General features: G+C 49.7%; 2 protein-coding genes across 2 annotated transcripts in view; one reads left to right on the forward strand and one right to left on the reverse strand.

Annotated features, from left to right (window-relative positions):
• The window catches only part of LOC136640524 (uncharacterized), an 89,018-nt gene extending 62,356 nt beyond the window's left edge, over positions 1-26,662 (forward strand). Inside the window, 1 exon segment of the mRNA XM_066615682.1 lies at positions 25,329-26,662. Within this exon segment, the coding sequence (XP_066471779.1) occupies positions 25,329-26,576 (1,248 nt within the window). The 3' untranslated portion in view covers positions 26,577-26,662.
• On the reverse strand, positions 14,424-15,254 carry LOC136641420 (oocyte zinc finger protein XlCOF22-like). The gene has a single exon (XM_066617196.1). The coding sequence runs from the start codon at positions 15,252-15,254 to the stop codon at positions 14,442-14,444; it is 813 nt and encodes a 270-aa protein (XP_066473293.1). The 3' UTR covers positions 14,424-14,441.
• Positions 26,663-26,761: the final 99 nt, after the last annotated feature.

Here is a 26,761-nt window from a genome sequence, read left to right on the forward strand (position 1 = left end):
TCCAGTGGGACTCTTCTTATATTCTTATGTCATTATTTATTTCTCCTGATCACAAGAGCCACATGTGCTTACAGGATCCCTTCCAGGGTCTGTGGTTGAAGCCATCTTTGTCTGTCATGGTGCCATCTGGCCTTTGGAAACTGACAGATTGACAGCCCTCTCTGGTCATCTAAGCCCTGGGTGTCCAAACTTTTTGGCAGGAGGGCCACATCATCTTTCTAACACTGTGTCAGGAGCTGGGGAAAAAAGAATTAATTTCCATTTCAAATTTGAATAAATTTATATAAATTTACATTAATGAATATATTAGAGATGGAGAATGAATAAAGGTCTTGCAATAGTTCAAGGTCTATAAAAGGCCTTTCACAAAGCAGGTCTGGCCTTTCCATCACAGCCACTGCTGCATCACAGATGTGAAACAGCAAGCAGTGGAGCTTAACCTGTTGTCCTACGCTGGGGGGCGGAGCCAACACTCAGTGAAGTAGCCGTGAACCTCGGGGGCTCCCGGGGGTACTGCTAAATAGATGTGTTTTTCATGTGCCTAAACAACTAAGACACACTTCGTTGCCAGGAAGACGGTACGATGAGCTGAGAGCTTGAATGGAGGAGTCTTTTGAAACAGGCAATTTCAAGGCTTTCTCTCCGTTTGCTGTGTGCTGAATCACATTCTATCCCGGACGCCGTCTTGGAGAAGATCCGGAAAGCTGAGAAAAACTCCCCCTCCCAAGGTCTAGATACAACAACATGACAGCGAAAAAAGCTTTAAAATGTGAGTAAACTTGGCTCATTAAAAGGCTTTAATGAGAACTGCAATCAAGAGATCTGAAGGAGGAAAAGATAACTTTAAGATTTATGTTGGCCGGTAGCCTCCCAGAGAGGAAATAAGCGAATTTGGAGTTCCCCTGCTGGAGTAAACACAAGACTATTTTATTTTATGGTATGCACCAAAGAGAAATAAAAAAGGAATCTTCAACAGAGGAAATAAAGTCTACTTTCGTTTTCCCAGCAAGAAACCTTGATTCAAGCCTGGTCATTTAAAGGTATACTAACTCAATTTGAAAGTGTTCTTGACCTGGATTAGTGATCCACACTTTTTGGAAGAAGAGATTTAAGATAAAGATTTGGATGATTCTTGGATTGTTTGATTGATTTGACATTATTGATTGGACTGGGATCATTGATTTATATTTTTTGGACACAAAAACTGGAAATTAGCCCTACAAGGGCTGGATTTTATATGGACAAAAATGGCATTTGAAAACTTAAAGGATGTTAGTAAAAACCAGTCCTTATTAATGGATTTTTTGATGGATTTTAGAAGTGAAATGGAGCAACAGGTCAGAGAAATATCTGAACAAATCAACCAGACAAACTCCTCCCTGTTAAGCAAGCAGGAACAGATTACAAATAATATACAAGAAAAAAGAATGGATCCACTGTTGGATGAAGCTAAAGAAGTGGAGTACTTTGAAGTGAGACAGGAGATGGAAAAATCAACCCTCACTATAAAAATTAAGAATTTGAAGGAAGAAAATATAGGAAACGACCAGAAAACACGCTGTCCCCGGAAGAGGAAGAACTTTGGGATTAAACTTAAAAACAGAAGTAAGAAAGAGGCCAAGAATTTTAAGAGACTTAAGAAAAAAAAGAAATGGAAGCAGTAGTGGGAGGAGAAAGAAGGATAGCACCAAGAAGACAGAGAACAAAGCAACTATCAAGACAGAAGTTAAAATGGTTGAATAGCAAGTAGAAAAATATATTTTTTTATGAAGTTATTAATGGTTTAAATTTTTTGTTAGAAATCAAGAGTATTTTATTAATCATGTTAAATTAAAGTAGATGACAATTATTGTGAAAACTAAAGTGGTATTAAGATAAATAAGTAATAAACAAACTAATATCAAGACAGAAGTTAAAATGGCTGAACAGCAAGTAGAAATTTTTTTTAATGTAGTTATTAATGGTTTAAATTTTTTGTTAGAAATGAAGAGTATTTTATTAATCATATCAAAATAGATGAAAATGGAAATTTCGAATACAAGTATGGTGAAAAACAAAGAGGTATTAAGATAAACAAAAGGGTTGTTTTTTGAAAAGAGAAGTTATATAAAATAAATTATAGATGGCAATTTATTTTAGAGAAAAAGTGTATTTTGGGTCATCAAATAAATGTTGGATGAGTAAAGAACTGAAAGAATTTTTTATTATATGTGGTGGATAGGCAAAAAAATAAGGAAATTTTGGAAAATGATATATAATATGTTATAAGAGATATTGGTGTGTAATACCATTGTAATTGGAGACATTCCTTTTAGATGTGATATTAGAAGTTAAGAATTAGATAAGAAAGATTTTGTTTTAGATATTATTTTAGTGGTAAGAAGAAGGTATAAGTAAAAATTTGAAGCCTTTTTATGATTGGATAGATAAGGTTAGAGAAAAAATATTGATTGTTTAGTTAAATTATTAATTAGTAGATTAATCAGTAGATTAATGATTATGATAAATTTTGCATTGATGAATTATTGCATTTGGATTAATGTATGTTGTAATCGATGGCCAGTATCCTTGTGTGTGACCTATGTAGTCCTAGCCCTAATTCTATCCAATGTTCCTTACCTGTATCTGTTATAAATAAAGTATTGTAAGAAAAAAAAAAAAAACACCAGTTGTCCTATGCTGAAAGGAATTACTTTGGGCCACCACAGGATCCAGAAAGTGTGTGGAGGGCCAGCAGCTCATTGGAGACTGGGGGCTTTGCGCGGGCCAGATTGGGAGACCCCAAGGGCCACAAGTGGCCCCCGGGCCAGGGTTTGGGCTCCCCTGATCTAAGCCAAATGGTGGAACTGGCAAATTTAGTCATCCTTCTTTTGGTCTTCTAGACCAGTGGGCCTCAAACCTTTTAGCACCAGGATCCACTTTTTAGAATGAAAGTCTGTTGGGCCCCATTGGAAGTGATGTCATGGCTGGAAGTGACATCCGTTTAGGCTGCAAATCTAAGACAGTTCCCATTAAACAGCACACCTGTGCTGTTGTTTTGCATAGCTCAGAATTCAACATTCTAGCTCAGAAGTCAAAGCAGAGCACAAACCTGGATCCTTCTCCAACCACACAGACTTCCACCCTTCCCAGTGTCCCGTCTTCTGAACTATTCAGGGCAAAGCTTCACGCTTCTCTCCCACTGGGAGCCTGCCCTGCCCAGCAGCTCAGTACCCAGTATTTTCAGTTCTGCCTTTTCAGTAGTGGGTTAAGCTAGGTGTTACACAACCCACCTGGAATTGGCTTGTGAACCACCTAGGGGGTCCCGCCCCACAGCTAGAGAAACGCTGTTCTATGGGATAAAAAACTGGGTTATGAGCTTTCAGTGGAAAAATGGGAGAAATTATTGATAAAACATATGAAATTTATTCTAAATGTTAACACTGAGGAAAATGTATAGAAGATGGTTTATAGATGGTATGTGGCACCAAGCGAGTTAGCGAAGATGTACGAAAATATGTCAAATAAGTGTTGGAAATGTAAAAAGCAGGAGGGATCTTTTTATCATATGTGGTGGACATGTGCTAAGCAAAGAAGCATTGGATACAGGCACATGAGCAGATTCAAAGAACAAATGTGTAAATGAAACCCAAAGTTTTTTACTGGGCGCGATAGATGATTAAGCAGAAAAAAGATTCAAAATTTAATTTTTATATATGCTAAGTGCGGCTGGAATACGTGACACACAAACTGCAGACAATCCATCAACAGAAGAAGGTGGACTAAAGTTATGGACTTTGCAGGAATGGACGACTTTTCTTGTTGTTGGCAACCATCAGTCTCGAAAGACTATGGTATCGCACTCTGGATGGTGGTTCTGGCACAGCATCTAGTGTGGCTGAAAAGGCCGATTCGGGAGTGACAATCCCTTCCACACTGGGAGCAAGTGCAGTCTGTCCCTGGACTGTCTCCCTGGCTATGGGCCTTCCTTCTTTGCCTCTTTGCCTCAGACTGTTGGCCCAGTGTCTCTTCAAACTGGGAAAGGCCATGCTGCACAGCCTGCCTCCAAGCAGGCCACTCAGAGGCCAGGGTTTCCCACCTGTTGAGGTCCACTCCTAAGGCCTTCAGATCCCTCATGCAGATGTCCTTGTATCGCAGCTGTGGTCTACCTGTAGGGCGCTTTCCTTGCACGAGTTCTCCATAGAGGAGATCCTTTGGGATCCGGCCATCATCCATTCTCACAACATGACCGAGCCAACGCAGGGGTCTTTGTTTCAGCAGTGAATACATGCTAGGGATTCCAGCTCATTCCAGGACTGTGTTGTTTGGAACTTTGTCCTGCCAGGTGATGCTGAGAATGCGTTGGAGGCAGCGCATGTGGAAAGCGTTCAGTTTCCTCTCCTGTTGTGAGTGAAGAGTCCATGACTCACTGCAGTACAGAAGTGTACTCAGGATGCAAGCTGTGTAGACCTGGATCTTGGTATGTTCCGTCAGCTTCTTGTTGGACCAGACTCTCTTTGCGAGTCTGGAAAACGTGGTAGCTGCTTTACCGATGCGTTTGTTTAGCTCGGTATCGAGAGAAAGAGTGTCGGAGATCGTTGAGCCAAGGTACACAAAGTCATGGACAACCTCCAGTTCATGCGTAGAGATTGTGATGCAGGGAGGTGAGTCCATATCCTGAACCATGACCTGTATTTTCTTAAGGCTGATCGTCAGTCCAAAATCTTGGCAGGCCTTGCTAAAACGATCCATGAGCTGCTGAAGATATTTGGCAGAGTGGGTAGTGACAGCTGCATCGTCGGCAAAGAGGAAGTCATGCAGACATTTCAGCTGGACTTTGGACTTTGCTCTCAGTCTGGAGAGGTTGAAGAGCTTTCCGTCTGATCTGGTCCGGAGATAGATGCCTTCTGTTGCAGTTCCAAAGGCCTGCTTCAGCAAGACAGCGAAGAAAATCCCAAACAAGGTTGGTGCAAGAAGAGACCTGCTTCACACCGCTTCGGATGTCAAAGGGGTCTGATGTGGAGGCATTGAAGACAACAGTGCCCTTCAAGTCCTTGTGGAAGGATGTGATGATGCTGAGGAGCCTGGGTGGACATCCGATCTTGGGGAGAATCTGGAAGAGGCCGTCCCTGCTGACCAGGTCAAAAGCCTTCGTGAGATCTGTGAAGGCTATAAAGAGTGGCTTTTGTTGTTCTCTGCATTTCTCCTGCAGTTGTCTAAGGGAGAATACCATAATAGTGGTGGACCTTTTGGCTCAGAATCCACACTGCGATTCTGGATAGACGCTCTCTGCAAGTACCTGGAGCCTCTTTAGTACAACTCAGGCAAACAGCTTTCCTACAACGCTAAGGAGAGAGATGCAGCGGTAGTTGTTGCAGTCACCCGTCGCCTTTGTTCTTGTACAGCATGATGTTTGCATCCCTCATATCTTGAGGTACTCTGCTTTCTCTCCAGCAGAGACAGAGGATTTCATGCAGCTCAGTGATGATTATATCTTTGCAACACTTTAGGACTTCAGCAGGGATGCTGTCTTTTCCAGGTGCCTTGCCAAAGGCAAGGGAGTCCAGGGCCACGTGAAGTTCTTCTAGGGTTGGTTCACTGTCAAGCTCCTCCAACACAGGCTGGCACTCAATGTTGTTCAGCGCTTCTTCGGTGACTACGTTTTCTCTGGAATATAGCTCAGAGTAGTGCTGCACCCAGCATTCCAACTGCTGCGCCCGATCCTGGATGACCTCTCCTGCGGCAGACTTCAGAAGGGCAATTTTCTTCTGTGTTGGACCTAGGGCCTGCTTGATACCATCATACATCCCCTTGATGTTGCCCGTGTCAGCTGCTATCTGTATCAGGGAACAGAGCTGGAGCCAGTAGTCATTAGCACATCTCCTGGCAGTCTGCTGGACTTTGCTGCGAGCAGCTTGGAGGACTTCCAGGTTGCGCTCACTGGGACAGGCCTTGTATGCTACTTGAGCTCTCCTCTTTTCCTCAATGACTGGTGTCAACTCCTCAGAGTGGGCTTCAAACCAGTCTGCCGTCTTGTTGGTCTTCTTGCCAAATATGGACAAGGCGTTGTTGTAAACGGCATTCTTGAAATGTTCCCATCTATTGGATGCGTTTGCATCGGCCGGGCCTGGAAGCGCTCGTGAAAATTCCTCCACTTTTCTCTTATCCTGGGTCTTGCTGGTATCAATGCGAGGTCTTCCTTCCTTTTTTGTGTGGTACAGTCGCTTTGTTTGCAGTTTCACTCTGCTGCACACAAGGGAGTGGTCAGTGTCGCAGGCAGCACCCTGATAACTGCGTGTGATCTTGATGCTGGGAAGGCTGGAGCATCTGGTGAGAATCAGGTCGAGCTGGTGCCAGTGCTTTGATCTTGGGTGTCTCCAAGAGACTCTATGTTGGGGCTTCGTGTTGAAGAACGTGTTGCTGATACAGAGACCGTGATGACAGCAAAACTCTAGCAGGCGTTGGCCATTTTCGTTCATCCTCCCAGTGCCAAACTGACCTAAGCAAGTGGGCCACGAACTGTTATCAGCACCAACTCTAGCATTGAAATCGCCAAGGATGAACAATGGCTCTTTTACTTAACTTAATGGCGACTTTTCTTAAAGAGAAATCAACATAAAGTTGTATGAAGAACTGGAAAAAATTGGTTTCTAGTTCTTCATACAATTTTCTGCATGAGAGAGAGAATAATGAATGCAGATTTGAAGGGTAGATTGTAAGGGATAGAAAACATTAGTCCGAAATACTTTAAAATGGAAGACTTCTAATGAGAAGAGGAGGGGTGGAAATTTAGATTATGAAGATATTTAAGCTGTAAGAAAATGGAAAAGGTGCAGAAGAGAGCAACCAAAATTATTGCTGGGCTGGGGCACCTTCCTTATGAGGAAAGGCTATGGCATTTGGGCCTCTTCAGCCTAGAAAAGAGGCACCTGAGGGGGGACATGATTGAGACATACAAAATCATGCAGGGGTTGGACAGAGCACTTATAGAAGAGCCCTTTCAGCTAACTTGAGAGGATGGGCTGGAATGGGAGGCGGTCTTTCAGGACCCAGGCCATGGGGGGGCATTAAAGTTTAGAACGAGCACCTTGAATGGGGACCGGGAGCAACTGGGCAGCCAGTAAGAACATAAGAACATAAGAACAGCCCCACTGGATCAGGCCATAGGCCCATCTAGTCCAGTTTCCTGTATCTCATAGCGGCCCACCAAATGCCCCAGGGAGCACACCAGATAACAAGAGACCTCATCCTGGTGCCCTCCCTTGCATCTGGCATTCTGACATAACCCATTTCTAAAATCAAGAGGTTGCGCATACACATCATGGCTTGTACCCCATAATGGATTTTTCCTCCAGAAACTTGTCCAATCCCCTTTTAAAGGTGTCTAGGCTAGATGCCAGCACCACATCCTGTGGCAAGGAGTTCCACAGACCGACCACACGCTGAGTAAAGAAATATTTTCTTTTGTCTGTCCTAACCCGCCCAACACTCAATTTTAGTGGATGTCCCCTGGTTCTGGTGTTATGTGAGAGTGTAAAGGGCATCTCCCTATCCACTCTGTCCATCCCCTGCATAATTTTGTATGTCTCAATCATGTGACCCAGCCAAGTCGTAACATCTGGCCCTCGTAACCACTCAGGCTGCTGCATTCTACATTAATTGCAGTTTCCAAACTGTTTTAGCAGGTAACCCCACATAGAGAGCATTGTAGTAGCCCAGTCTTGAAGTTTCTAAAGCATGGGTCACCATAGCTAGGACCAAAGGGCTCAAGCGTGGTTTCAGGTGGCGCACCAGCTTAAGCTGGGTGAACACACTTCTAGCGACTGCTGCCACCTGACTTTCCAGGGAGAGCTGAGAGTCCAGGAGGACTCCCAAGCTGTGCACTGTCGCGGGAAAGGCATAAACTGGGCAACAACAAAATATAGGTGTAGTGATTAGAGCAGAAGCGCTGGGCTTTGAAATGCTTTAGCATACTTGGCAATCTAGCAGACACATCTGCTTCTGTGTGCAGAGCAAACTCTGTTGGCCTTGGTATTATGCTGAGTGTCTAAGCCCAGTGCCGTAAACAAGATGAAATAGGAAACGGTCAGACCTAAGAATGTGTTGTTGCCAGCTAGAAGCTTATCAGTGACCCTCAGTATTGCACTGTATTGCTTCATGAGCCAGAAAGTGAATAAAAAAGATTGAGAGGGGGCTGGTCAGACCGTCTTGCCGCCTGCAGCTATCCTTTGAATCCTGCCTGCCATCTCATCATTGCTTTTGCTCCTGCGCCACAACAAGCAGCCATGACTCTTAAGACTCAGGCTGCTTCCAGGAAAATTGTTGCAACATATAGGCCTTTGCTTGAAGCCATATTAAATGCTTGGAACCGTGCTAGCCAGACACAGCTGTGAGAAAGTTCTTAATTAGGAGCCAGCTTCTTGGAGGGATGTGGGAGCAGCTGGCCCTCCTCTCCAAGAGAGCTGTTTCCAGAGTGGCTTCATTGGCCAAGGAGACCTCGACTGGGAATCTGTTCCAGCTGCAGGTTTTCAGGTTGGGAGGGATGACCCTCCATGCCTGAGTTGCCTGACCACATGTACACTTCTAGAACCTTCCAGTGGTTCTGATCTCTAATTGGCTGTTCAGCCCAAGTCAATTATAAGAGTCACCTGTTAGGTACTTTCCTTGTCTTAGTTCTTGTCTGGCCTGTGGGGCCTGAGCTTTGTTCCAAGCTGGACAGACCCTCACTGCAGCAGGGCCAGTTGATGGACTGGGATTGATTGATGTGAGACTTTGGTGAGTGATACTATTAGTGTCAGGAGTTAGAATTTATTCTATTAATTTGGGTGTGTATTGCATGCTCTCTTTAAATGCCTACATCTATGCCTAAGTACCAAGATCCAGGTCTACAGAGCTTGCGTCCTGAGTACACTTCTGTACTGCGGTGAGTCATGGACTCTTCGCTCACAACAGGAGAGGAAACTGAGCGCTTTCCACATGCGCTGCCTCCGACGCATCCTCGGCATCACCTGGCAGGACAAAGTTCCAAACAACACAGTCCTGGAACGTGCTGGAATCCCTAGCATGTATTCACTGCTGAAACAGAGACGCCTGCGTTGGCTTGGTCATGTCGTGAGAATGGATGATGGCCGGATCCCAAAGGATCTCCTCTATGGAGAACTCGTGCAAGGAAAGCGCCCTACAGGTAGACCACAGCTGCAATACAAGGACATCTGCAAGAGGGATCTGAAGGCCTTAGGGATGGACCTCAACAAGTGGGAAACCCTGGCCTCTGAGCGGCCCGCTTGGAGGCAGGCAGTGCAGCATGGCCTTTCCCAGTTTGAAGAGACACTTGGCTAACAGTCTGAGGCTAAGAGGCAAAGAAGGAAGGCCCATAGCCAGGGAGACAGGCCAGGGACAGACTGCACTTGCTCCCGGTGTGGAAGGGATTGTCACTCCCGGATTGGCCTTTTCAGCCACACTAGACGCTGTGCCAGAACCACCTTTCAGAGCGCGATACCAGAGTCTTTCGAGACTGAAGGTTGCCAATACTACTAATGCCTAAGTGAAGTGCCTGTCTGATGTTATTTCTATCCTTTAATAAATCCTGCCTATTACAGCTTCAACTGGGTGGATTATGGGAACTACAGAAGGGGGAACCTGGTGGAAAATGGGACTGGCTTCCAGTGAATTGGCCTTATGCTTCCCTGATGCCCAGTAATTGGGCCTGGCACCCTGTTGCAACCCAAGTGCCAAAAAGTGTTGCAACCCAATCTCTGGCTGGGAAGCCAAGGCTCTGAAGGGCAAAGTGACCTGTTGTATGGTCTGTGGGCTTCTCAGGTTGAGAGAGCAATTAACAGGGAGCAGAAGCTGGTTAGGTAACTGGAGGGTGATTGGGCTTTTGCCCTGTGGACCAGGAGAGGGAAGATGGGCCTGGGAGGTAATAAAAAGGGGGAAATAGGAGCTGGGAGCTGACTGGCTATTTGGGGGGGCTATTGGGGGAGAGCTAATGAAGGAGGGTTCCATCTTTGCAAACTGATGAGGAAGTGAAAGGCCAGAATCTCTACCCTGCCAGAGAGGAAATGCTTGGGGAGAGTATAACTAGGAGGAGCCCTGCTCTTGCCTTGCTCTGCTGCACTCCTTCTGCCCCACAGAAGGGCTTGGTATGGGTCTCTTCACAGCCCTTGAATTCCAGGATTGCTTGACACACCAGCAGCCAAGCTCCAGGTTTCCTCGCATCGTGCCAGGAGGATGCAAACCCACAGAGGACCTGAACTGGGAATCAAGAGATGGCAGACAGGAATTCAGTTTCTCAGATTCAACAGAGATTAAAAGAGGGAACCAGCCACACCAGGCAAGGAGGACACCTTGCACCACCAGGTCAGAGCAATGGCCATGAAAGACTCTACACCAGGCTTGAGCAGCTAGGAGGATCTCTCTCTATCTCTCTCCTTGTTCAGACAGTTCAGTCCCAAAGGATCCAAGTTAATGCCAGGATGGTGTTAACAAAGACACAGGAAAAGTTTCCTCTTGCAGCTCTTGTGTGCGGAAGTGTCCTGTACCCCCCACCGCCTCTGGGAAGCCCAGAACCAACAGGGAAGGCCTGGTTGTGATGCTGCATCTTCCCCAGGCCCCATCAACCACCAACCTCTGGGGGAAGCTCTGACAGTATACAGGTGATGAGGCCCACCATTTCCTCTGTGCTCTGCAGGGTGGGTTCTCCTTCCCCAAAATGGGCCTCGGAGCTCAAGATAGGAAGGGGTCACACATCCCTCTCAACCTCAGGGCAGAACTTTCCTTTTTCACAGGGGTACATCAGTGGAGGGCTGCAGATGGATCCCTCAGCCAGCTTGTCTGTCTCACCCCAGCTCAGGGTTTGAAGAAGGCTGCCAGCAGCTCCCCCTTGGTGCCCCCAGCCCCTGATCTCCTGTCCCCTTCTCCAAATGCCCACTCATGCACTTGTCCTTCTGCTTTCCCAGCTTTGCTCTTCTACCCACCCAGCCAGTGGTGGGTGGGTAGTGATGGGGAGCTTGTTACAAGGATCTCCCTGGCAAGTTGGAAGGACTTGTCTTGTCACTGCCCTCCTTGAAGTCTGTTGGGCCAGATAAGGCCAGGGCTGGGCAACCAACCTCACCAAAATAATGGCAGGGCTTCCCTGAAGAAGCTCCCCCTCAGGGTTAGGTGACTTTGGCTGGCTCCAGAATTAGAAGCTCTGGTCCTTTAAGAGAAGGCTGATCTTCCACCCACCAGGAGTGGCTGACCACAGTGTCTCGAGGCCCAGCCCACCTGTCCCAATTCAGAACCAACTGGGACCTTGGACTGGGAGGCAAAGGCAGTGCAGGGCTTGCCCTGGTGCTGGCTGGATCTCAAGGGTCTGTGGAAACCAGGCCCCCACTCTGGGGCTGCCTCTTCTTTCCTTGGGACTTTGCTCAATTCCTCCCTCCCCTTGGCTGGGCCTTCTCCGAATGTCACTGGTCTCTCCTTTCACACACTCTTGTCCCTGCCAGTTGTCCCATCCCCTTCTCTTCTCCTGTGTTTCTCCCTCCACCCCCCCTTGACAGGTACCCCTGCCCCTTCACTTCAACATCCTACTGTTTCTTCCTCCTCCTCCTGCTTCTCCATCTCTCTTCTCCTGTCTCTGCCCCACTGTTCCCCATTCCATCTTTCTCTGACCTCCCAATCCCCCTCATTCCTTCCTCCCTTTGCCCAGCAAGGACAGCAGTGCCAGGTGCCATCACCCCACTGTTTGCTATCGCCTCTCCATGGTTCTAGAGTGTCAGTCAGTCTGTAAAAACCTTTATTGGCATAAAATACAGTCAGTCAGTCAGTCAATCAATCGATCTTAATTATGGTCACAGACCAGCATTAAAAAAAAAAATCAATATTGCCACTACATGATCTGAACTATTTAAAATTTTAGATGGATTTAAACTACAATTTATATCCTAAAATAGGATATCAAAGTTAGATATAAACTTAAAGATAAAAAGCAAACTAACATGAGCTGCAGACAATTCAGAGAGGCTAAAACACTTTATATCTCAATGCTGGAATAGAGTCAGAGCTAAAAATAAACTTATTAAAACAGAAAATCCCCCCACCATGTACTCTCAGCCCCCTTTTAAGCAAGTTACTGCAATTTAAGGCGCTAGTCTGGAATTCTAGCTTGTCACACGCTGCACCGCCAGTTTCAGCTCCACGATCTTTGTCCAAGTACTTTGCAGTCGTCCTGTAAAATTCGGGGAGCAAGGCCAGCTGGGCAGAAAGGCCATCTTAGCCCATCTAACATGACAGTTATCCACATTCTGGCCTCAACCTCAATCTGGTCAGTCTCTGAAGACCTTCCTGCATTGGAAATGCCTTGAGGTACTCCCAGGACTCAAGAATTTGGATTGCAGGCGCTCTGGAGTCAGTGGCCCTGATCGAGCACCATATAGTGGTAGTGCCACAACCTTTGCTTGAAATAATTGAAGAGCTATAGGGAAATCTTGGTCTCCTTTAGTGCGCATAAATGGCCGAGGAGCTTCTCTAAGCATTCAGTGCCACATGTTTGCCATGCGCCTTTCTAGAGCCACTTGCATGTAAAATAACACCAAGATAATAACACCAAGATACTTAAAGTGGGTCACTTGCTCGATCTTATGAACGTTGACCTTCCATGAGTGGTTCTTGGGCCTCCTGGCAAAGGCCATGATCCTAGTTTTCTGATAACTGATCAAGAGCTGGTTCTCCTTGCAGAACAGCACCAGAGATCACAAGGCTCTTCTAAGGCCAACGGGAGTCCTTGAGAGGATAACAACATCATCTGCATATCCCGGTGGCTCAAGGAGTGGTACAGGGTACGCCACCCCACCTCTGGCAACACTTTCCAAGCTATACTAAGAGACCTTGTGTGGATTTTTTGATGTAAACAGAGGCTTCTGCTCTGATCTAAGTTCATCTGACACGCAAAGCATTGAGATCTCTGTCCTGTGTGTAAAACCTTGATGTGTCTTAAAGCTTCTCCTGTGGAAGAATCTTTCACCACACTCTAAACCAGGAGTGCTCAATAGGTGGATCGCGATCTACCGGTAGATCGCGAGGCAAAATGAGTAGATTGTGGAGCCCTGTCTCTCCAAACTGTTAATATGTCAGTTTCGTCTAGTCAGTAGACGAAACTGACATATTTAACTGACACTAAACTGACACTGAAACTGACACTTTAGCTGCTCTTCAGGCATGCAGCAACAAAACTGACGAAACTGACTAGGCGCTAGTCAGTTTCATCAGTTTCGTGGCGCTGCATGCCGGAAGAGCAGGAGCTAAGGTGGGCAGCGGCGGGAGGGGAAGCTGGGCTGCACTGGACTGAGGCGCTTACTGGGGATCCGTAGCGGAAGGGGGGAGGGGCGGGAGTTCGAGATGGAGTTGCTCTGATGGCGGTTGCCGCGGGAGGCCCCGAGTGACCTTCCCCTTCCCTTCCAGTCAGGTCCGGCCCAACCCAGCCCAGCCATGCCCGGCCCAGCCACCCCTGTAGGAGCCCAGAGGTAAGTGCTGCGCCCGCTACCGCTCTCGGTCGGGGGAGACAGGTGAGATGACCCCCATGGCCCCCCGCTGCTGCAGGAGGGGGGGCGGTGGGAGCAGTGTCTCCCCCACCCACCGCCTGCACACGTAGCCCCTCTCCATGGAAATGGGGAAGCCCCCCGCCCCTTCCGAAGAGGACCTGCGACGCCTCCCTCTCCCTGCTGGTCTCGGGGCACAGCTACAAGGCGTTTGGGGGGGGCAGGGAGCTCCTCCCCCCCATAGTGCAGCAAGGCTGGGCATGTGCCTCTTGGGGGGACATGTGGCTGCCCCCAGTATGTGGAGTGGGGAGAGAGGAGAGGCCTCCCGTGTGCTTCCTGAAGCATCTGGTGGGCCACTGTGGGGCACAGGAAGCTGGACTTGGTGGGCCTCCTCTGACCTGGTCCAGCAGGGGCTCCATACATCAAAGGGGGTGTCTGTCAGATGCTTCCTTCCCCCCTGGTAGATCTCCGGGCCTTGCTGGGTTTCAAAGTAGCTCTCGAGCCAAAAAAGTGTGAGCACCCCTGCTCTAAACACTTCAAAGGTTTTGCTCCAGTGTGAAATTGTTCATGAGAAGTAAGGGATGGGTAGACCCTGAGGCTCTTTCTGCACTCAAGGAAGTTCTATGGTCTCTCCTCTGTGTGGAATCTCAGATGCAGAGTCAGCTGTGAGCTCTGACTAAAGCTCTTTCCACACTCCAATCATGTATATGGTTTCTCCCGTGTGGGTTTTTTGATGCGACGTCAGTTTTGAGCTCACAATGAAGCTCTTTCCACACTCCAAGCATTTATAGGGTTTCTCTCCAGTGTGGGTTCTTTGATGCGAAGTAAGGCTATCACTTCTAGAGAAACTCTTTCCACACTCCAAGCATGTATATGGTTTCTCCCCTGTGTGGATTCTTTGATGCTTAGTGAGGTGTGCATGCTGACTAAAACACTTCCCACATTCTAAGCATTTAAACGGTTTCTCCCCGTGTGACTTCTTTGATGATAAGTGAGGTGTGTTTGATGACTAAAACACTTCCCACATTCTAAGCATGTATATGGTTTCTCCCCTGTGTGGTTTCTTTGATGCCGAGTCAGCTGTGAGCTCTGACTGAAGCTCTTTCCACATTCAAAGCATGTATATGGTTTCTCCCCTGTGTGGGTTCTTTGATGCAAAGTCAGATGTGAGCTCTGACTGAAGCTCTTTCCACATTCAAAGCACGTATATGGTTTCTCCCCTGTGTGGGTTCTTTGATGCAAAGTCAGGTTTGAGCTCCAACAGAAGCTCTTTCCACATTCAAAGCATGTATACTTTTTCTCCCCTGTGTGGGTTCTTTGATGCTTAGTGAGGAGTGAACTCACCCTGAAGCTCTTTCCACATTCAAAGCATGTATATGGTTTCTCACATTTATGGGTTCTTTGATGGTTAGTGAAGTGTGTATGATGCCTAAAACACTTCCCACATTCTAAGCATTTATATGGCTTCTCTCCAGTGTGGGTTCTTTGATGTACTGTAAGGTGTGATTTACTGTTGAAGGTCTTTCCACACTGAGGACATTTTTCCTTCCCCTTTTCAGTTTTTTTCCGTGGATTGACTGGGAGGATGTTCAAACTGCCACCCTGACAAGCACCAGATTTATTTCTCCCTTTCTGTGTCTGGTTTCCCTCCTGCTTCCTTGATCTTTTCTGATGCGCAGTTCTCTCCCTTGTGTGGCTCCTTTCACGGAAAGTAAGATGTGTGCTTGTGCTGGTAGTTTCCTCATGCAAAGGACACATCTCACTTCTCCTAACTTTGGAATGTTCCTCTTCGATCGGGAGTTTACGGAGACAAACAACAAGTTTTCTCCTCCAGGCCGGGGTCTGTCTTCCCTCCTCCCTCCCTGATCCATCTTGCTTTCTAAAAGTCTCTTCCTCTACCTCAAGTATCGTAATGTCTGATGACATCCCACAAGGCTCCCTCAGATTCTTATTGACTTGTCCACTGGTTCCTGGAATGGAGACAAAATCCTGATTAGCAGTGGACATGTTGAGGAGGTGTGGCCATTTATGTCAAAGAAGGGGTAGAATCTAGCAGAGTTGAGATGGAAGGCGGGTCTGCCTCCACCATAGAATTACGGTGGAGGCTAGAATAAACTAGCAGGCCCAAGTGGGGTAATAGTGGGGAAGGAGGTGTAATTGTCCTCCAGGCCAGAAACCAGAAGGGGACCTTGAAATGAGGAAACAGATCAGGGAGGTGTCAAGGAGGGTCAGGGTTCTAATCATGGGGGACTTCAATTATCCTCATATCAACTGGCTCAATTTGTTCTCTGGTCATGAAAGAGAGATGGGATTCCTTGACATGCTAAATGACTGCCTTAGAGCAGCAAGTCATGGAGCCCACTGGAAGGAGGTGACTCTGGATTTCATACTGTGTGGAACTCAGGACTTGTCTAGAAATGTCAATGTTGGTGAGCCGTTGGGGAACAGTGACATGCTGCAATCCGTTTCGGCATGAAGGGGAATAATAAAAGCTTCTTCAAATTTGTCACAAGCAGGAAACCTGCCATGGAAGAGGTTGGCCCTCTGGATAGGGAGGGAGGGAAAGGGGAGATTATTATTATTAATTATTAACAGTATTTATATACCGCTTTTCAACAAAATGTTCACAAAGCGGTTTACAGAAAAAAATCAAATAACTAAATGGCTCCCTGTCCCAATAGGGCTCACAATCTAAAAAGATGCAAAAGAACACCAGCAGGCAGCCACTAGAAAAGACACTGCTGGGGTGAGGAGGGCCAGTTAATCTTCCCCTGCTAAAAAAAGGAGCGCCCACTTGCCTCTTACTCAGTTAGCAGAGGTTAAAAGCAGAGATAAAAGGAGACTTGGAGATGGCAGAGAAATTAAATGAGTTCTTCATCTGTCTTCACAGCAGAAGACCTCAGGCAGATACCGCTGCCCTAACGGCCCCCCCCACCAAGGAATTAACAGCCCAATCCTATCCACACTTTCCTGGTAGTAAGCCTCACCAACTGTAATGAGACTTGCTTCTGAGTAGACATGCATATCTTTGTTGGGAGGTGTGAGGGCAAACAGAATGCCAGATGCACGGGAGTGCCAACAAGATGCAAGTATCTTGTGTGCTGCCTGAGAAATCTGGTGGGCCGCTGTGAGATGCAGGAAGCCAGACTAGATGGGCCCTGGGCCTGATCCAGCGAGGCTCTCTTTATGTTCCTAGTGTGATAGGGAAGTGGCATCTCTAAAGCGACTAAAGATGTGTACTCTGAAGCAAACACCACTGGATGCCGTGGCACGGACTGACCCCCTTGAAAGGAGGCACAGGATCAACTCTGCTCAAACTCTCAATGAGATATTGTGCAGGAGAAGCACAATCGCAGCTCTTTGGCAGATTGGCTAGTCCTATTGGCCTGAACCACCCTCCTCACCACTCTCCTGCTGCCCAGTTTCTCCCCTGCGCTGCCTTTGCTCCAACCTCCCCATGCCCCAGAACGCCTCCCGTCGCTTGGAGGGGAATGACTTCTGGCATTCCTCCCCGCTGGTGCCTCTGTCCTTCTGGCCGCCGCAACATGCATTGTGGCAGGTTTGTGACAGCCGTTTCCCAGGCAGCTCGCAGAAGACAAGTGCTGGCTGGGGATAGGAGTTTATCATTCTGTATGGACTTTCTTGGGAGTAATCTCTCTGAACGCAGGGGACTTACTTCTCTCACACAGATAGGACCGTGCTATAAACTGTGTTTTCAGAGGGCCTGCTAGCATTTGAGAAGAATACCCAGAAGAATATCTCTTCTTTCTACCACTTTGCCCTTGTCTCTTCCCCTCTCTGCCTATCTAGTCACCTCCTTCCTCTCAATCCTCCATCCTCCCAATAAGGATCCAATCCTATTCAAATTTCCAGCACTGGTGCCACAGCAACGTAGCCCTGAGGAGATGGCACCCCACTGCGGGATACTGCTGCCCCCACTGCACACAAATCTGCCCCCCCCAATCATGGAGCCTCATGCGACCGTAGACTGCATAGGGGAAGTTTCCTGCAGCTTCCCTGAGGTTTTAAACGGTGTTTCCTATAAAACGGAAGCACAGTTTCCAACCCCGTCGGGAGCCTCAGTGAGACTTTCGCAGGGCCCTAAAGGCGCGTGAGGCTCCACGCCTGGGGCATCTGCCCCATCGTGCATGAAGGGATGTCTGCCAATGCCAAGGTATTGCCTGGGAGCCCCCATGAGTGGCACTTACCTGGGGGTTAGGGAAGGAATGTGTCCCACGCTGGGGCATCATCTGGCTGGGCTCAGTGCTTGCCCCCCGGGGCGAGCAGCAGAGGAAGGAGGCAGCATTGGGGCGGCAGCCAGGGCAAGCCCGGGAGGAGAGGGGAAGGAGAAAAGCCCAGCCAGGGCGGCGGCAAAGCAGGTGCCTCTCCCTCAGCCCATGGGGAGTCAAACAGGGAAGTCCGAGGTGGGGGCAGTAGCTGCATTCCCCAGGTAGCCTGGCTTCATGCCCGCTGGGCGGAGTGGTGGCTGACACAGAGGCCACCCGCTTCCAATGGCACCCACCACTGCATGGGCAGCTATTTCTCCTGGGCCCGAGATCTCGGCCCGGGGGCGGAGCCAGAAAGGGAAGAGCCTGGCCACCTGGCTGCCGAGACACAGGTCGCTCTTCCCCAGGCTCCTTCCAGGGCGTGAGAGGCAGAGGTCGGAGCAGTGACCTCTGCGGCATCACCTCTCACCTTCCTTAATTTATGGGGGCCAGGGAAGCCCCAGAAAGTGGCCAAAGGTCCCAATCCTGGAGGGAACGACTCCTCACTCAGGAATACAGACTAGACCAAAGGCAGCCAGCCCAATTCACCCAACACAGGGGCCCTATGACTCAAACAGACAACTCAGGAGGGGTAGATTATGGCAGAACAAGGGAAGGGGAGCTTGCAGCACCCTAGCCCCTTCCCAGACGAGCCACCCTACGTGAGACAGCCCTCGGGGCCCCAGGACTTCCTTTCAGCCATGGGACCCAATCAATTTCTTGGGACGATCCCTGTACTGCGATGCTGAACAGGCAGAGTTCCTGTTAAAGGACTGACGTCTCCTGGTCCTGTGCTGTAATAGGACTGATGAATGTAAAGAGCATCACCCAAATAAACCGCTGGTATCGACCTATGCCAAAGCCTCCACGACCCTTCCAAACCCTCTCTCCTCTCGCTGTCAACCCACCACAAACGCCCATCCTGCAGTGACCTCCCATGGACATCACACGAGGTAAGGGAAAAACTGTTCTACCTCATCCTGCTATTTTTGGCACTGATTCCCACATCTTGAGGAGGCCTCTGTGATTGCCTCCCCACCACAGGATGCAGTGTATGACCCATTGGCACGGCTGTACCTGCACTGGAAAATTGGAAGGGTTTGGCCTTGAGTGTCCAATCATATGCATGTCTACTCAGAAGCAAGTCCCATTATGATCAGTGGGATTTACTCCCAGGTAAGTGTGGATAGGATTGCAGCCTCAATCTCCTTGCACAGCATGTATCTTTCCAGGCCCACTAAGGGTCGCCTTTCCTACTGTGTCATTCCTGCTGCTATTCTTCCCCAAAGCCCAGTCCCTAAGAGAGGAGCTGCATCCATTCCAGGTGACGTCCTGTTGCCCAGAACTAATACTTCAGCCCGAGGTGGAAGCCCAGTTATCTCTGCACCTCTGGAAAGGGGAGACACTGAGACACACACCTTGGAAGACGTGGCTGTTTTGATGCAGGCTGGGTAAGGTGGCTCCTCTCTGCAGAGCAGACACTGGGGCTGGATCTTCCCTGCTCAGTCGCTGAGGGGCTCACCTTCCTCAATTCCTTCTTCTGAGAGCATCAACCTTCCAACAAAATCTTTGGGTCTTTCAGCTCAGGCAGGGGTGCTGGAAAGATCCTTCTCAGCTGCAAAGTCCAGCGGATTTTCTTATGATTTTTCTTGCCTCAGCCTCTGTTGAAACCAGCAAAGATCCTGACAGTTAAACAAAGAAAACACAATTTGAAATATATAAACTGAAGATAGTATATGGAGTAAACACACACCGGAGTTAAAAAGTACCTCCACCTCATCCTGCTCTTTTTGGCATTGATTTCAGAGATGAAGGCCCCTTCTGCACCTCTCTGTTCTACTGCCCATAACAAAAACCCCTCACCAAGGAAACAAAGGCACCCAAGAGCAGACCAAGAGTTCAGCATGCAATTGGCAGCTGGGGGGGGGAATTATTGCAGTGTGCCTTCTCGTGCCTCCCCTTCCCCTCCACTGGCTGGGCTGTGATCCTGGGCCTCCCTCCCCACCTGGGGGTTCTTTCCTCCCCTCTCAGCTCAAAGCTTTGCAAAGTTGCAGATGTTTCCAGGCTACTCAGGGAGGTCACTCTCTGCAGGACATACACTTGGAGCTCTTCCCTTGTCCTCCCCACTGCCTCCTTCTGGGGCTCAGCTCCTTAATGAACTCTCTGCTCCCTGGACCAATCCCAGATGCTGGAAGGATTCCCATCAGCTCCAAATCCATGTTTCGCTCTTTTTTTCTCCCTGGTGGACCTCTGGAAAGGGAAGAGGTCCAGGCTTTGGAGGAGAGGGCTCCTGAATGCCATTTGCAACTCTGAAACCCCACAAAGTCTGGGATGAAGGGGCCTGAAGGACTGGGTGGCTCTCCCTGCAAGGTCAGCAAATGGGGCCCTGCTTCCAGGGCTGGGGCAGGTGGATGGCAGCAAGGGGCAGGGCCTTCTCTGTGGTGGCCCCTCAGCTTTGTGACTCCCCCCTTTAGAGGCTAGAACAGCACTCATGGTGCTAAGCCTCTGGGGGCAAAGACCACCCCTTTCTGCTTGTAGGGTGCTGGAAGTCTGCTTGGGGGAGAGATGTCCCTTCACCCCCACCGGGGGTCATCTCCCATGTCCGCCTCTCAGGCTCCTGGACAGGACAGGAGCAGCTCTTTGGGGCGCAGATCCAGAGCAGGGTCCTGGGCAGCATGTTCCCCCTTCAGGGTGGGTCTCGACGGGGAGGGTCCTCGGTGCCCCCACGTGCTCCTGTGCCCTTGGCCCCCCTTTCCCTGCTGAGGGGCCATCTCACCCCTTTGCTTCTGCCTTCCCCACGATTCTCGCAGCCCCCCCAGCAGAGCCCAAGTGGGGGGGGGACAGTGGCAGCCCCTCCCCGCCCCGTGGCAAGACGGGCCCCTGAGCTAAGCCTGGCCTTCCCTCCACCTGCCCCCCCCCTCTTTCTCACCCCTGCAGACCGCGGCTCCTCCTGGTCCCCCGCCTGGCTGGCTGTAAGCTCCGCAGAGGCTGTGAGAGTCTGTGGGCTTCTCCGGCTGAGAGAGCAATTAACAGGGAGCAGAAGCTGGTTAGGTAGCTAGAGGGGGATTGGGCTTTTGCCCTGTGGACCAGGAGAGGGAAGGAGGGCCTGGGTCTGGCTTGGTCCGGGTCTCTCTTCCTGCAGCAGGGAATGCAGGCGCTCCTCTTCACAGCCCTTCAGTTCCAGGCTTGCTGGACACGCCAGAGGCCAAGCTCCAGGTCTCCTCGCATCGTGCCAGGAGGACGCAGACCCACGGAGGACCCGAACTGGTCCCGAGGCAAGGCAGGCAGGGACTCGGCTTCGCGGATCCCAGAGACTAAAAGAGGGGACCAGCCACACCACCGGCTGGGCAAGGTCTGGCTGGAGCAGCTCCCCTCCGCCCCCTTCCTCCTCCGCCTCCTGCTGGGCGGCACCGTAGGTGGTCCAGGAGGAGTCCCGGGTCTGGGTGGGGAGGGCATGGGGAAGCCCGGGAGCAGGGGGTCAGGCTCGAGGGGCAGGGAGCGGGGAGGGGAGCACTGCTGCACAGAGGCGTAGTCTGGCAGGAGCCTCCCCCTCGGAGCCAGTCCGGGCCAGGAGCGCTGCGGGGCGCGGGACCTTCTTGTGCTGCTCTCGCTCTCTCTGCTGCGCGGCACTGCGAGGGTTAAGCGAGCCTCTGGGGGCGGAGTGGGGCAGCCCCTTCCTCCTCCGCCCCCTTCCGCCTCCCGCACGTGGCGCCTGCAGCCTCTGCGGAGCGTCCAGCCAGCGGGGGACCAGGAGGAGCCCGGTCTGCGGGGGTAAGAAGGGGGGGCAGGGTGGAGGGAGGCCAGGCTAGGCTTCGGGGCCGTCTTGGCAGGGGGCGGGGAGGGGCTGCCACTGCCCCCCCCACTTGGGCTCTGCTGGGGGGGCTGCGAGAATCGTGGGGAAGGCAGAAGCGAAGGGGCGAGAGCCCCAGAAGGAGGCAGTGAGGAGGACGAGGGAAGAGCTCCAAGTGTATGTCACAGGGTGAGAGGTGATGCCCCAGAGGTTGCTGCTCCTGCCTCTGCCTCTCACCCCCTGGAGGCATCCTGGGGAAGAGCGACCACTGTCTCAGCAGCCAGGCGGCCAGGCTCTTCCCTTTCTGGCTCTGCCCTGGGCCAAGTCCTCGGAGATATAGCTGCCCATTCTGCGGTGGGCCCCGTCGCAAGCAGGTGGCCTCTGCCTCAGCTGCCACTCTGCCCAGTGGGTGTGCAGCCAGGCTACCTGTTCGGCTCCCGATCGGCTGCGGGGAGAGGCACCCGCTTCCCTGCCCCCTTACTGGGCTTTTCTCCTTCCCCTCTTCTCCTGGGCTTGCCCTGGCTGCCGCCCCAATGCTGCCTCCTTTCTCTGCTGCTTGCCCCAGGGGGCAAATGCTGAACCTGGCTGGATGCTGCCCCAACACGGGACTCCTTCCTTTCCTACCCGCTTGTGGGCGCTCCTGGGCAACACCTTTGCACTGTTGGATCTCCCAATATGGATGATGGAGCAAATGCCCCAGGCACAGAGGCTCACGCACCCTTAGGGCCCTGCGGACACCCCTCGGAGCCTCTCGACGGGGTCGAAAACTGTGCTTCTGTTTTACCCGAAGAGGTTGGAAGCCTCAGGAAGCAATCAATGGTCAAGGAAGGCTCCTTGAGTAGGGAGGGCGGCAACGTCCTGCAGGGCGGAGCCATCATTGACCTTTGCCCCATGGCACAAGGCTGGTGGGGGTCTGCCTTTGTACCTTGGGGTTGCATTGCAATTGCACCGGTGCTGGAAAGTTAGATAGGTTGGAGGATTGAGAGGAAGAATGGGACTAGATAGGAAGAGAGAGAAGAATGCAATAATACATGTTGTGGCGGCCAGAAGGACAGAGGCACCAGCAGGGAGGACCACCAGAAGCCATTCCCCTCCAAGCGGTGGGAGGCGTTCTGGGGCAGGGGGAGTTTGGAGCAAAGGCAGCACAGGGGAGAAACTGGGCAGCAGGAGAGTGGTGAAGAGGGTGGTTTAAGCCCAGGGGGAGATGGGGATGGTGAGGGAGGCTGCCAGCAGATCCTTTCCCCTCTCCTGCTCCTGAAAGCTCTACATGGATCTACTTGGATCTGTGCCAGCAATGGTGTTGATCCAGATCACAGTAGACCCATAGTGGCTACTGGGGTTTGACAGTAGATCAGAACAAATAACTCTGCCCTGCCATTCACTCAGCCCTGCCATTTTTGCTACACTCCCATGTGCAGGAAAGTCAAGAGCTGGGTTTTGGGAGAAAGTGCACTGGAGTAGCTGGTTCTGAAATGCCCAAATAGATTTGGCCTGGACCTCTTTTTCCCCCTGTTCTTCCTTGGCTCATTTGCTTGGACAAGGCTTCACTATCCCAAAGGCAGCAGAATGCAAGATAATGCGAGACGCGGCCTGTGAAAATCAGCTCCTGTCCTTCCAGTGCAGTTGAGCTCAGCTGAATCTACATGCCATTTAAGAATGAAACTGCTCACGGGAGATCCCACAGCACAAAATAGCCATGTTTTAGTATTCATATGACAACGTAAAAGGTGCTGATAGGCCTGCAAGAGTTCAGGGACGCCCTCCTCTTGGGACTTCTCCATAGATACAACATCCACCAGGACTAGCCAAGATGCCTCCATCCCAGATCTGGTTGCAACAGGCCAAAGAGCCACAATTGTGCTCCTTCTGCACAACAGCTACTTGAGAGTCGGTCTCTGAGCAGAGTGTGATCCTGTGCATCCTTTCAAGGGGGGTCAGTCAGTGCCATGGCATCCAGTGGTGTTTACTTCTGAGTACGCATCTCTAGATCCTTTAGAGATGCCACTTCCCTATTACACTAAGAACATAACAAGAGCCTCGCTGGATCAGGCCCAGGGCCCATCTAGTTCGGCTTCCTGCATCTCACAGCGGCCCACCAGATTTCTCAGGGAGCACATAAGATATTTGCATCTTACTGGCATGCCCCTGCATCTGGCATTCTGTTTACCCTCACACCTCCCAACAAAGACATGCGTGTCTACTCAGAAGTAAGTCTCATTAGCATTGGTGAGGGTTACTGCCAGGAAAGTGTGGATAGGATTGGGCTGTTAATTCCTTGGTTGGGGGGGGGCGGTTCAGGCAGCAGTATCTGCCCGAGGTCTTCTGCCGTGAAGACAGATGCCAAGAACTCATTTAATTTCTCTGCCATCTCCAAGTCTCCATTTATCTCCCCTTTCCCTCCCTCACCATCCAGAGGGCCAACTGCTTCTCTGGCGGGTTTCCTGCTTCTAACATATTTGAAGAAGCTTTGATTATTCCCCTTAATGTTGCTGGCCGTGTGTCATAGTCTCTCTTGGCCTCCCATATCACCTTCTTACATTTCTTTTGCCACAGTTTATGTTCCTTTTCATTCTCCTCATTAGGGCAAGATGGAAGGTCTTCCTTGCCCTTTACGGCTCTCTAACTTTGCTCCTTAGCCATGCGGGCACTTCCTGGACTTAGTGGAGCCCTTCTTCCTTTGCTGTACACAGTTCTCTTGGGTCTCTATTACTGCGGTTTTAAGCAGCCTCCATGCACTCTGGAGGGATTGGACTCTTTTCACCTTTGCTTTCAACCTCCTTCTAACCATTTGAGGAAACTCCGCCCATCGGAAGTCAAGAGTTTTTGTGTCAGATTTGCTTGGCACTCTTCCCCGACATGCATGTTGAAACGGTCAAGCATGGTCACTGTTCCCCAATGGCTCACCAACATTGACATCTCAAGCCAAGTCCTGAGTTCCACACAGTATGAAATCCAGAGTCACCTCCTTCCAGTGGGCTCCATGACTTGCTGCTCTAATGCAGTCATTTAGCATGTCAAGGAATCTCATCTCTCTTTCATGACCAGAGCACAAATTGACCCAGTTGATATGAGGATAATTGAAGTCCCCCATGATTACAACCCTGTCCCTCCTTGACACCTCCCTGATCTGTTTCCTCATTTCAAGGTCCCCTTCTGGTGTCTGGCCCAGAGGACAATTACACGCCCCCAATATTACCCCACTTGGGCCTGGTAGTTTAACCCACAGAAATTCTATGGTGGAGGTAGACCCGTCTTCCATCTCAACTCTGCTAGATTCCACCCCTTCTTTGACATAAATGGCAACACCTCCTCAACATGTCCACTGCTAATAAGGATTCTCTCTCCGATCCAGGAACCGTTGGGCAAGTCAATGAAGAACTGAGGGAGCCTTGTAGGATGTCATCAGACATTACCATGCTGGAGGTAGAGGAAGAGACTTTTAGAAATCAAGATGGATCAGGGAGGGAGGAGGGAAGACAGACCCCTGCCTGGAGGATTAAACGCATTTGTCTCTGTGAACTCCCAATTGAAGAGGAGCATTCGAAAGTAAGGAGAAGTGAGATGTGTCCTTTGCATGAGGAAACTACCAGCACAAGCACACATAAAAGGAGGCACACAAGGGAGAGAACTGCACATCAGGAAAGATCAAGGAATCAGGAGGGAAACCAGACACAGAAAGGGAGAAATAAATCTGGTGCTTGTCAGGGTGGCAATTTGAACATCCTCCCAGTTAATACAGAGAAAAAAACTGAAAAGAGGAAGGAAAGATGCCCTCAGTGTGGAAAAACCTTCAACCGTAAATCACACGTTACAATACATCAAAGAACCCACACTGGAGAGAAGCCATATAAATGCTTAGAGTGTGGGAAGAGTTATAGTCAGCAAGCAAACCTCACCACCCATCAAAGAACCCACACAGGTGATAAACCATATAAGTGCTTAGAATGTGGGAGGCATTTTATTCAGCAAGCACACTTCACTTACCATCTAAGAACCCACACAGGGGAGAAACCATATAAATGCTTGGAGTGCGGAAAGAGCTTTATTGCAAGTGGAGACCTCACTAAACATCAAAGAACACACACAGGGGAGAAATCATTTAAATGCTCTGAGTGTGGAAGAAGCTTCGCTGAGAACAAAATACTGATTGTGCATCAAAGAACCCACACAGGTGAGAAACCATATAGATGCTTGGAGTGTGGAAAGAGCTTCAGCTGGAGCTCAAATCTCACTTTGCACCTAAAAACCCACAAATGTGAGAAACCATATACATGCTTGGAGTGTGGAAAGAGTTTCTCTAGAAGTTATATCCTTACTTTGCATCAAAGAACCCACACTGGAGAGAAACCCTATAAATGCTTGGAGTGTGGAAAGAGCTTCAGTGTGAGCACAAGTCTGACTCTGCATCAAAGAACCCACACAGGGGAGAAACCATATACATGCCTTGAATGTGGAAAGAGCTTCAGTCAGAGCTCAAGGCTGACTGTGCATCAAAGAACCCACACAGGGGAGAAACCGTATAAATGCTTAACATGTGGAAAGTGTTTTAGAAAGCAAGCACACCTCATTAAACATCAAAGGTCCCACACAGGAGAGAAACCATATACATGCTTGGAGTGTGGAAAGTGTTTTAGTCAGCAAGCACACCTCATTAAACATCAAAGAATCCACACAGGTGAGAAACCATATGGATGCTTGGAGTGTGGAAAGAGCTTTAGTGCAAGTGGAGGCCTCACTAACCATCAAAGAACCCACACAGGTGAGAAACCATATACATGCTTTGAATGTGGAAAGAGCTTCAGTGTGAGCACAAGTCTGACTCTGCATCAAAGAACCCACACAGGGGAGAAACCATATACATGCTTTGAATGTGGAAAGAGCTTCAGTCGGAGCTCAAGGCTGACTGTGCATCAAAGAACCCACACAGGGGAGAAACCATATACATGCTTTGAATGTGGAAAGAGCTTCAGTGTGAGCTCACATCTGACTCGGCATCTGAGAATCCACACAGAAGAGAAACCATAGAACTCCCTTGAGTGCAGAAAGAGCCTCGGGTTATACCTATCCCTTACTTCTCTTGAACACATTCACACTGGAGAGAAAGCTTTGAGTGTGGTGAAAGATTCCTGCACAGAAGCTTTAAGGCACATCAAGGTTTTGTACTCAGGACAGAGATCTCCTCAATGCTTTGGGTGTTGAATGAGCTTTGA

The sequence above is a fragment of the Tiliqua scincoides genome, chromosome 2 (assembly GCF_035046505.1).
Source record: "Tiliqua scincoides isolate rTilSci1 chromosome 2, rTilSci1.hap2, whole genome shotgun sequence".
Lineage (NCBI taxonomy): Eukaryota > Metazoa > Chordata > Lepidosauria > Squamata > Scincidae > Tiliqua > Tiliqua scincoides.